At 40.6% G+C, this 12,676-nt stretch overlaps 1 protein-coding gene across 1 annotated transcript in view; it reads right to left on the bottom strand.

Annotated features, from left to right (window-relative positions):
- The window catches only part of DHRSX (dehydrogenase/reductase X-linked), a 167,597-nt gene that overhangs the window by 28,438 nt on the left and 126,483 nt on the right, over positions 1-12,676 (bottom strand). The window contains exon 6 of the mRNA XM_065855771.2: positions 1,542-1,749. Coding sequence (XP_065711843.1) covers positions 1,542-1,749 — 208 coding nt within the window. The remainder of the gene's footprint in view (positions 1-1,541; positions 1,750-12,676) is intronic.

Genomic DNA, 12,676 nt, shown 5'->3' with positions numbered 1-12,676 from the left:
TGTAAGGCAGAATTCCTCTAGAGCAGTAGCTCATCCAAATAATAGGAACTGTTGAGGTATTACTATTAGAGCTGTAAGTATGAGACCCACTCTCATGATAAATCCAAAATAATTTTAAGCGTGTTCAGTGACATCCTATTCAGTGTCTAAACATGGTCAATTTAATACAGAAATGTCTCCCTGAGCACGCCAATAAAACTGAATGGGATTGAGTGCTGCAAACAACAGGATACTCAATTTTCACTCTCAGACACAGAAATTTTGTCAGAATTTTGTGGCTCTAGAGGAAATGCTGAGCACAACCTAAGCATCTACATGAAACTCTTATGTTAGCAAGGTGAAGTAAGTCCAACGAAAAAACACCGCCATCCAAGACTGATATTTAAAACGGTAATCATAAGAAGCAAAACAAGTTTAATATATACAGTCTGGCAAAGCTGCATTCTGCTTCTTTAAGAATGCATTATATTTTATGAGCATTCCTATTACAATTTTATTGCAATATTCAAGGTGTACTCAGAAGATACTATTTTTTTTTTTTAAATACAGGTTTATTTGTTTGCATCTTATTTTACAGCCACCCTTCCAGCCTCCAGTTTCATTTCTAAAATTAAAGCTAGTGATATTTCCATATCAAAGTTTAAAATTAATTTGCTTTGTGGGACATGCCCCTTGATCTAAAATACTTCATTTTAATTAGGACATTTAATTTTCTCTAATGGAATCGGGTTCCATTCACTTAATCCAAAACGACTTTCTGAAAGAGTTATAAGCAGTACATTTTCTCAGCACAAGTGTTCTTAAGGCTTGTCCACATGAGGAGATTGCACCTGTGCAGCTGAACTGATTTCAGATTGCTCTACTTACACCACTACAAAATGTTAGTGAAGTTAACTGTAACTGGGTCTGTCCCACTTCTGTATCAGTTTTATCAAACAGCTTTAAGTTTCCTAACGCAGACCAGGAATAGATAATAGAAAATCAGGTACCACCACAAGTATGTGTTAGGATGAAAAAGCTAAATGAAAAGTGTCCCACTTCCGAGAGCACGAGTGTCTGGACCTGCAAAGCCTGGAGTACGGCCACTTCCCACCACCATGTCTGCACAGCTTCCTTCTTCCCTTTGCCCTTTTCTCTATAACCTGTTGCATACACACAGACCATGCCATATCATGTCTGCTTCTCATTAAGAGGAGATATGAGACATTTCTGAGGAACACTTTGCATATTCTGGCTCTGTGTGTTCTGCCCTCATGCACGCACAAAGGCACACGGGTAGATCAGGGCAGAGATAACCAGCGCATGGGCACAGTGAAAGGGATTCCCTTTCCCTTACTGTGAGAGCTCGCTCCCTCCATTTAAAATAAGTGTTTGTTCTAGGGAACGTCTATCTTTATCAATTTTGTATATCTCACCAGCACAGATAAATGCAATAAATACCATACATTATGATAAACTCTGAAACGCCTTCAGCTCTGCACTGACCACAGCTCTCACAATGTAGGGGCACAGCAAAAGAAATTATTTTAAAAATTGCATACCTTGAAAAATAGCCAGGCTGTCATCCATTTGACCAGTTTTACAACCCAAAAGACATGCTTGTAGAGCTCAGTATTCACTACTCCAGGGTCTACTACATTAGCAGTCACATGGCTTCCATTTGCAGTCAGAAGATGCTGTAGTCGATAGGTAAATAACACAAGGGCAAGTTTGCTTTGGGCATAGGCTCCATGGGGTGAATACGAACATCTGTATGCAGTAGAGAAAGAGAGAGGGAGATGCACATAAAAATAATCAGAAGGAAAAAAGAATTGCACAAACATCAAAGGTACTTCATTTTGCAACAGCCAGCAAACAGCTATACATTGAGTTGTCATAAGAAACAGCTTATCACTGGCAGGAATGTTTGCTGGAGTTCTGGTGATTATTCTGTCAAACACTAAGTCTGATTTATGGCAGGAAAAAAAAAATTACACACTACCTGACAGAATCTCTGTGTCAAACTCTTTAAACTAGCAATGCCAAAGCACCAGTTTCCAGGATATCATCACCTAGAGGCCCTCAAACTATTCTCCCCTTCCTCACTGCCTTCTTCCCACTCATACATACTCTGTTCCCACCCAGTAAATCTCTGCCTGATCATACTGCTCCTGGTTATTATTATTTGTATTGCAGTAAGACCTACTAGTTTCTGATAAAGGCTCCTGTGTTGGGCGCAGTACACATGAGTAAGGCACCTGTGCCAGTGACACAAACCAGATTACACACAGCTAAAGAAATGGATAAAAAGATGGGGCAAGGACAGCAGCTGCAAGTGTAACTACAAGTTGTGCCATATGCAGCCTTTAGAGCAAAGATGGCTGGTTGGGTCTTTGCCAAACTGGCAGTGCAACAAATACAGGGAGCTGGGGCAAAACATTACCTGTTGAGTCTCCTGTGCACATCTCTCATATGGAAGGTTAATTTGCCTTTCTTTCAAGTCAGTCTTTCTAGGAACTGCTGTTAGTTGGGTTTCACTGCGTGAAGGCAGCAGGTTTTTATTTTTGTTCATTTTTTTTGTTTGTTTATTTGGTTGGTTATGTGCTGTGGGTTTTTTTTTTTAATAAGCAGGAAAGTTCCAGGAAAATTAGCAGGTATGTCACTTAAAATGCTCCTCCCAACTGGGGCCTCAGCATCACTTCCACAAATACCTGTGCCACGATAATTCACTCTTACAATTACTACAGCCTCTCATCTACCCCTTTTTGTGCTTAGCAGAACCAAAGGCAATTCCTGACATTACAGACAGCTCATAGGCAAAGCAGGCAGGAGCCTAAAGCAACAGGCTCCTGGATGCAGTAAAACAGATTTGGTCCTAATACCCTTTCCCTCTGCCAGGGCCTGGGGAAGTAGTGCTGCTGCCGCCAATATGGAGCCAGAGGTTCCGGTCTGTGGGGCAGCAGCTACTGCTGGTGGAGGGAGACAGAGGGACACCCACCCAAGAGTGGGTCTCTCTTTCCCAGCTCTCTCCTTCCCCCTAATTGTTGTCCTGCTCCTGCAACAGATGCAGCTATGGCTCCATCCTCTACACCTTTACCCTTAGTGCAGCAAGTGCCTGGCGTGCGGAGGTTCCTAGTCTGCTGAAAAGCCTGACTTTGGTTTTCTGTGGTTGCTACTACATGCAAGGTTTTTATTTTAATGAATAGCAAATATGTCTCAGAGTTCTTTTTGTTATCTTACTCTCATTGAATACCTTATTTATAATATTCTGTATACTTCACCACAGAAAACCCTGGATGCTAGCAAACAGGCTGATTCTCTGTAGAGGTGTAAGGCTACTGAAGCAATTTAACTGCTCGTGTCATCTGAATGGACTCAAAAACTTGGAGACACAATGGTAAATTGTACAGCTCAGCTACAGGAAGTAAAAGAAAATAGCATTGACTCTCCAGTGCATCTTTTCTTTTTTCCTCTTTATTTCCCCTGCTCTATTTTTGTTCAAGCAAATCACAAGCAGGCTACAAAAGCATTATATAAATTGAGAGAGAATAAAAAAGGACAGTTGATCATAAATAGCCCACGCACCAACCAACGGCCTGAGCTCTAACACACTGGATAACATAACTCCATCATCATAAAGGTATCGCCTGTGCCTCAGGGTAAAATGGGCTATTTTAAGAATAAAGAACAATCACTTCATGAATATAAAAGTGACTCGGCATTAGTCAGGAAATGGCAGTTACGTTTTAAATTCAGTAACGTCCGTACTCTGATCCGAGACACTCAAAATGTCACCTTATGCTTCATACATATTTCAACCCTTTTAACTTGAAGGACCAGATCCTCAGCCGCTACAAGGCTCCCTCGTGCAGCCATGTGTGGCATCCATGGGAAGAAGCACTCATCTGAAGACGCCTCCGGCAGCCAGCTGGCAACCAACCCTGGCACTTCGCCACCGGTGCCACCATTCCCCCACCGGTGGAGAACACAAGCTGGGGCAAGGGACATGCTTCCCAAGTTGAAATAGAGTGATCTTGCCTGGCAAGTGGCTGGCAGGGAAGCAGCTGACTCTCTCTGACTTGTTCTGCTCAGGTATAGTTTGGCCTGCAGTAACCTTCAGATGCCAGGCAGGAGGACAGTGAATGCTCCCCATGACTTCCCATTCCCACATTTTGTGCGACTGCTGTTTTGACTTACCTTGTGGCAATGAAGCGTGAACTACAAGGGCCAGATCCTCACAAGCCTTGTACTTTGCATAGATATTTATGTCAGAGAAGCACGAGTACTGAGAAGATATAAAAAGCTCTCCAATCAGTGAGGAAGCCTTTTATATCACAGTGCAGAGATGCAAACGATTTGCAAGGCAGCGAGGAATCAGACTTCAATAACATACTATAGATACGAAGGATATAAAATTGGATACATAGAGCAGACACTTTTGGCAGAACCGCTGGAATGATTAACTGCTCTGTTCCCATTTTCTGTGCGTGCTTTTTGCTTTCCAGGAAGCTGACATCGATGGACTACACATAAGAGAGGTATAACCTGTGACACAGAGCTGAGAAGGATTTTTGTTGAACAACTATTATGCTTGTGAGACCACATCTTATGAGAATCATGTTGTTTAAATGCCACATTTGAAAAAAATCATCACGGGTTACTTGATGTCATTACATCCAGTCTTGACATCACGCATCAGAAAAATCAGAGCATGTAGGCTCCTGTAGCTGTACCACAACTGCATCTCCCATGCACATACTGGTAGAATCACAGATTGGTTTGGGTTAGAAGGGACTTTAAGGATCATGTAGTTGCAACCCCCTCGCAACGAACAAGGACATTTTTCACTAGATCAGATTGCTCCAAGCCCCATCCAACATGGTCCTGAACACTTTCAATGATGAACATTCACAGCTTCTCTGGGCAACCTGTTTCAGCGTCTCACCACTCTCAGAATAAAATATTTCTTCCTTATATCCAATCTAAGTCTACCCTATTTCAGTTTAAAACAAAACAAAAAAAAAAGCATTCCTCTTACACATAGAATGATCTGCTTTAAAGCCTATGCATCTAAACCTAGCCTCTCTCGGTGTTCTCTGCTCTGTATGTACATTTGCTTCGACTGAATGAAACTAGAATTGTATACTAAATAAAATAACAATACTGACATTACGCATTCCCACAACGCTTTCATTTTCTGAAGGCTCTAAAAGCTTTCTGAAAATAAAGTGCGTACAAGAGGCCAACCACCCCAAAGCAGAACACAGCCTACCAACAAACTGTGCTGGTACACAGTGCATGTGAAGGTGCCTGTGGCGCTTGGACCTCCACAGACACAGAGTATTGATGTTTCACAGCAAGGCAGGCAGACTCTCAAGCAGAGAAACTCTACCTCCTAACTAGGTGTCCACCCAGGAAAAAGACTGGTAGTTCCCAGCTCCCAGTGGTATACATGCACACTGGCCAGTCAGCTACAGAACTAGGAGGTACTGGTATTCGACTGCCCGGGGATCCATCCTAAATAAATACTGAGCCCACCAGACTCAGGTATGCCAGACAGCATGTCCGTGGAATGGCAGGCCTGTGCACAGTCAAGCAGCCAAGAAAGTGGAGCAAGGTCTTGCTGGGAAGAAGTTTGATGGAAAGGAGGAGTGTGCCTGGTGTTGGTAGCCTAGAGCAGTTCATGCCCATCCACTCTTTTGAGTGGAGCTCTCTGTGGATCACTGTTCCTACCATAGAAAATGGTTCTCCTCTAGGGGATGCGCCCTTAGAGCATTTTGCCAAGTCAGTGCTGATAAAATAGGGCAATGCACAACTCACTAAGTGGAAACTACACGAGGAGTTAAGGCAGACAGGATTTAATTAGCTGTTTTGAAATATCGCCAAGAGAGCAGAAATACACAAAAACTTCTTCATTTTAAAATAGTGTTTTATTGATTCTATACCAACGGATAAAGGAGGAGGAGAAGGCAGGCTAAGCATTTTCTGTTCAATTATTTTTTAGCAGAAAATCTTAATTTTGGCTTAAGATATTTTGCAACATAGACTTAGAAGTTTGAATTGTCATTACAAAAATTAGGGAGGGGAGAAAGTGATTGTTTTGTATTTTTGCCAGAACAAAATAAGTAAGCATTCAACTCTGGAGTGAGCGAGTGCCTTGTGGTTTGCTGATTTATTTATTATTATTATTATTATATTATTCTTTTTCACCAGAAGCTGATTTTACAACTCATCTCCATGGTGCTGTCTCCTGCAGCAGTCTCCCTAGAGTGCTGGGGCAATGTATTTGTAAAAAAAGAATGAGAAGCCAAATTTCAAACCAGAGCCTGCAGTGGCTAATTAGGTGTTTAAATATGGACTCAGTTGCTATCCAAGTTTGAAAATGAGATCCATGCTAGGCACGTCCCTTGGCAGCCAGTCTTACTCTAGTTTCTCTTCTGTTTGGCTTTAGTTGGTCTGTGTTCAGTAGATGTCTTTCATTTACGTCCAGTGATACCATGTTTAGCGAAGAGCATTAAGTCAGCTCAAGGCACCCACTGAGTAACAGGGGAAATAAAATTGCTGCTTGGCACAGACCACTTCCCCCACAGCTCCTGTGCACAGGCTTTCGCGTTACTCTTAGCTTTTCCTCTCCATTAACAGTTGCTTTTGCATTACGCACATGTGGAAGAAGCCGATGCAAACTGACCAAAAGAAGGGTGCAGTGCCAGCCCCCTTTCCCTTCTCTGCCACATCTCGCTTCAACAAAAAGCTCAGAGGACCTGGGATCGCACTCACCAACACACAGCTACATTTAACCTGGTCGGTGCTGGCAGAGAAGTTTTCCTGATGTGGACTTCCTTCACACCGCACTTGTCACCCTCCCCTCACCCATCACCACGCTCCCCAATTTCCAGTGTGTTAATTTGCCCAGAGGGCAGAGTACACCAGGATCAAACTGCAGAACAACCCAATCACTGTGTGCTCCATTAAAAAGCAAGTGATGCAAAACGTGGGTGACATGCTGGGGTTTTTAATGAAAGGCCACATGAAATTTCAATGTATGCCTCAGGATGAATCAGTGAATTAAGCAAAACACAGACTTGCTGTATTAAAATTACTAGAGTTTCCTAATGATTTATGTATTAATCTTGCAATACATCATCACCATTGCTTAGTCAAGAATTTTTAAGACTATTATTAAACACTCATGAAGCTTTCACAGTATTAAATTTTCTTTCTCCAGGGAGCGCAGCACAAGATTTTTCAAGATTCTTGATAGATTTTGCAGTTTATTCCAAACCATCTACAGAAATATACTGCAGAATATATGTATGTCTTTTCTGGTTATCATAAGCCATTTCTTTCTCTCTTTCTGTGATAAACCAAAGCCCGAGTCCTAAATATTGCTTATTAGATTTAAACAGACTTCTTGACAGTAGTACGTATATTTATCCCATGAATACGTTTGCTGAGTCTCACCAACTGTGATTTTCTCTCAATACAAACAAAAAAGGGGGGGGAAATACAGAGATGGAGAAAAGATAGCGTTGGAGAAATTAGAATATGTGTATTACCACTGCAAATTGCCAATTCAAAGAAATAAACATATGCATTAGTAAAACAAAACTAAAATCTAAAGTGTTAATGTATCTGCTTACTCAGATTTTGTTACAGTTTTGTAGAGGTGCTGTCCTGTTACCAACTGCTACTATAGACTGCCATATAGTCACCCACTTAGCACACATGCCTGGGTATTTTGGGTACTTACTGAATAACTACACTTCTTCCTGTACATTTCTTTCATCTACCTGATACATAGCCTTAAATATATATATATATATATACACACATATAACAGTCAAGGTGGCCTTAGCACACCCCCCGTATTTGAATTTGAAAACATTGGTAGCTGTAATTTGAGTGAATAAGGATTCAAGCATTAGGGTCTCCTTAAGCACCATCATGACCCTGTGATGGACACATTGGAAAGAATGGCTACAAGACTCAGAAATAAAATTGGTAGTTTTACACAGATGAAAAGCAACCCCTTCATGTCCTAGCTGGTTGCCCCAAGGTTACTTAAGCAGCCAGTGGCAGATGGCACTTTCAGAGCAGCCCACCTTGCCCTTTAGTTATGACCCATGGACAAAGACCAACCTGCAGTGAGCCCCTTGGTGCCATGTGATGCTCACACAGAGCTCTGGCCAAAACCAGGCTTTCTCTGAAATCTTTCAACTGTGGTAAAATAGTAGTTTTTCTTCTTAACATTAGAGGATAAGCATAAGGGTAGAGGCTCAGAGCTGAGACCTGATCTCTATAAAATGTTGGTGATGGTCTCACTAGCAGCAGCTGAGTTATCTGCAACTCAGTGACTCCTGCTTTGGATTTAATCCACAGTTCAGTAGGAGGCACTAGCTGGAGCCAGGCTATGAGGTTTTTTCAAGCCATGCTTTCCAACTTTCAGCACTTTACTGTATAAATACATAGCATTCAGTAACTAGCCCCTTCTTAGTGCTTGTAGGAAATGCAGAATGAACAAAAAATAACTTACTGTCTTTGGAAGACTACATTTAGTGAAGGAACCTGGAAGGTCTTTATTATAAAAAAATTTACAAAAGGCAAAATAAGCAGAGGTTTGTCATTCTGGGCATTACTGTCATCTGGGTAGAATCAACGCATCATTTCTAATTTGGCTGATCCCTCCTCCTAATGGCAGGAGGTGAGATGTCAAGAGACCTCCTGTTCTACTGATTGCTTTGCTGTGTGCAGCTCCATTGTTGGATGCTCAGCACAGCTCTCAAAAGTACGAAACACAGACTAAAAGACTGGTCTTCTCAAAGTCTCACCAGAATCGGTATGTTTAAAGAAGTCTAATATATCTGTTTGCATAAAATTGGCACTAATTTCAAATGTTTCCAATGTTTTTACATATTGATGGCAAGTTCAAGTTGCAATTACTTGAATTCCATTACTTGAATTCCATTTTCCCAGAAAATATATCTCTTTATAAAGAATTCGCCTCTTCTGAAGCATCATTTTCTACAGTCAGTTCATACAATGCAGTGTTAAGTGGTATTTGAGCATAATGCTATCTCTTCATTCAATTAAAAATATCCACCAAACAAAAGTATGCGTAAATAAATAGAAGCAAGTAAGGTTTTACATTGCTGTAGCCAAAAAAGAGATCAAGGCTGCAAGATCTACATTCTGTGTCCTCAAAACCCTTTTGAGTTATGGGGAAGCATCACTGCCATATAACATTTAATATTATCTCTTGGATAATATGGATCTTAGGTTATTGAAGATTGTCACACATCTTTTAATATTATGTCTTGGATTATATCAAGAAGAGCTCTGAGGCACTTTCCACCCAGTTCTGGAAAGCTTCCCAGTTCTCCTGCAACAGACTTTTTAAGATAAAGGACACAAAGGTCTTTTTATGGTTTCTTCCACCAGAACACAAGTAGGGACATAAAATTGCCTAGCAAAAACTTGAATAATCCCAAATCTCATTTCTGTTTCAATAAAATAATTTTTAAACTAGTGCATATTTATCCAGACCAGCTGCAGATTCTAGGCTTTTTATTCTGGGTCTGAGGGGGAATTACAGTGCCTGGTTATGCATAATAAAATGCTGTCACTTCAAATCTAGTGCAGTTCACCTATTGTGGTTAGCAGGCGAAATGTGTTCATGCATGTTTGAAGATAACGTAAGGTTTTATTTTGTGACAGACTGAAGCCACTGCAATGCCTTGCAGTTGAGGAGGTACGAAATGTGTTCTGCAAGTGCAAATGTTCAACACGCTGAAGGACTGGCCTGTCTTACCAGGACAAACACGGCTTGAATGTACACAGAGACTGCAAAATCCTTTTTACTCCAAGATGTCTATAAATACTGTGCAGAAAGACCTATGCCATCACTCTCTGTCCACAGAAGCAACACAAGACCACCAAGTCTAGCACAAAAAATTAATCATGAAAATCAGGGTTTTTTTTTTTGTTGAAACAATCTAACAACTTCTGCTTTTTCAAAGTTTTCTTAAGTAGTGGGGATATGAGTACCACAGCTTCAAATCGGGAGGTAAAACTGACTAAGTCCCAGTACCTGAGCTAATACTGGGAATAAGATTATAAAGAAAGTCAACTATTTGTTAAAAACAGTCATGACAATTCTTGCCCTCATTTGGAAGACAGCTAAGTTAAAGAAGGAACACAGCTGAAATGACAACAAGTACAGGAGAGATTAAAATGTGGAAGTTTTCTGCACCCATGAATGACTGATAGCCTAGACAGGGTAGGAAAGGCTTTTGTTTGTGTGAGACCGTACGTCACCAGCAGCCCTTGGCTGCTACCAGAAAATATGCGGGATTTAAATAAGCAGATGAAAGGGGCCTGTAAAAAGGAGGATCTTACTTATGGAATATAAACAAGTCAACTCAGGCAAACTAAAAAAATCCTGCTGAACAAATAACATACAGTGGTTATAAGTGGTCCACAGTCAGCATTGCAAGGTGGTTATTTCAAAGTGCCACAGGGGACAGTGACAGCAATCACTTTCTCTACTGTTTAGCCTTAGAGTTGTTTTTGGTTTTGTTTTATAAATTTCCCAATACCATGTCACCCTGGAATACTCTAAACAAGAGAACTGTAATGGAAAGCCAAGCATTTCCTAAGAAGGGGCACAACACGGTCTGGGGGCAAAGTGTATGATCCTTCTACTTGCAAACACAACAGAAGCAACTGAAATTGGGCAGGTTTGGCTTTCCAGGAAATCGACTGGAGGTTTAATGTCCAAACCCTGAAAAACTAACACACGGTCACAGAGCTGCCATGCCCCAGCCCCCACTGAAAAAGTCTGCTTTGGCAGACTGATCTTTGGTGGCAATTCAGATACTGACCATCCCCCACCATTGAGCTAAAACCCGAAAGATTTCATGCAAAAATCATAGTATTTTCACTTGGACATTTCTGCAGTGCAGTATTATAGCTGGCATCACCATCAAAAGCTCTTGAGCATCTCAGAAAGCCACAGGGCTCCTCAGTTTCTGTCCTTGAGATGCTGAGGCTGTGCTATGTACATACAGCCAGTGTCCAACTCCCATGACCAAAAGTGCAGAGCAACTGCAGCACCTGACACATAATGAGAAGAGATGGAGCAATGAAGCTATAAATATATAAGATATGTTGGCAGTATTAAAACTCCTGGAGGCTAAAATATGCCAGGCAGCTCGAAGGACAGTTCCTTCTGAAAAGGAACTGTGAGGATGGTGGTAGTTAAAGGGACTGAGGAAAAGTAAAATCACTTGAATGATCACCCAGGACCTGAACTCTAACATTTTTAAGGTTCATCCAGCATTAATGAATCTTTTTTGCTCACAGGGAGGTGTTAAACTAACCATCCTCTCTCAAAGGTGACAAGTTATCCCCAGGCCCTATTCTCCGCAAGTCTCTGTTGCTTTTTTTGTCACACAAGTGCAGCACATTAACTTTGAAATCACCACTGAACCACCATGCTTATTTGGAAAACAGCAAGTCTGTGAGATCCCCCATCCTGTGTGCCATAGAAAGTTGCCTTCACCCACTCAAAGCACTGTGCAGGGAGAGGTTGAGCCCCAGAAACACCCAACTATCACATACCTCCCAACATGTCGCAATTTTGAAATAGTCCAGAAACACTGTGTCCTGTTAAATCATTAACCATTACTAATAACCCTTTGTTAAGATCATTAATCCCTTTTAGACAAGAAAGTATTTAACATTGTGACACACAAAGTAGCTACATTTAATTTCTGGGAACACATTAAGTCTGGTGTTATCTGTGTGATGGTTGTGTTATATTGTTCTTCAGAAACCAATGAACCCTAAAAGTATTTTGATTACACAGAATGAAAACGTACTGACAAATGTAAAATTAAAACCTTCTGAAGCTGGCACCCTGACATAGATATTTCTTCACTATTGGCTACAGGAACAGATTGGGATCACCTGCAACATGGATAAAACATTGCTGCACCTGAACTAAAACTCTGTCTTTTGGATTGATTAATTGGTCTGTTGAAATAATAGTCCATTTATTTTTTTAAATTAATTTATGGAATTTGAGATCAGTGCCTTCACCAGTAGATGCACTTTTCCAGGCTAGCAAGTCAATTTTTGCAATTAATGCTAATTGATGCTAAAGTAAGGGTTCGTTTTGCAAAGTAACAAATCGTTTTGCATTTATACAGAAAACATTTTGCAAATAAGGACTGAAATACCCTTATATATGTGCATTAAGTGTTTGAATACTTATCATCTAACTATAGACAAGAAAATTTGGAAACCTACTGCAGGAAGGACATGTTGAACTGAATACAGCAGTGTGCTGTAGTATTTAGTATTGGTATTTGGTATTGGTATTTGGTTCTGTCAAGGGAACATGATTTATCTTGCAAATAGAACCCGAATGCACAAGGTAGACATTGTGGAGAAGCTGTTTAAACAATACAACTCAAACAAAAACATATATTCCTTGAATAAAAAAAAATCTATACTAACATGTATCTATCTTATTGTCTAGAAGAATCTTTTGTGATTACATTTTCTGTAGTTTTCACATGTTTTTATTAAACGGCAGTCCCGTGGCACAGTTCTTGATATTTAACTGTGAAAAACTTCTGTACTGACTGAAACAATTAACAAATAAAAGACTAATATTTAAAATCCATCCTATTTC

Source organism: Patagioenas fasciata, chromosome 1 (genome assembly GCF_037038585.1).
Source record: "Patagioenas fasciata isolate bPatFas1 chromosome 1, bPatFas1.hap1, whole genome shotgun sequence".
In the NCBI taxonomy this organism is placed as follows: Eukaryota; Metazoa; Chordata; class Aves; order Columbiformes; family Columbidae; genus Patagioenas; species Patagioenas fasciata.
This window is presented reverse-complemented; position numbering and strand designations above follow the sequence as displayed.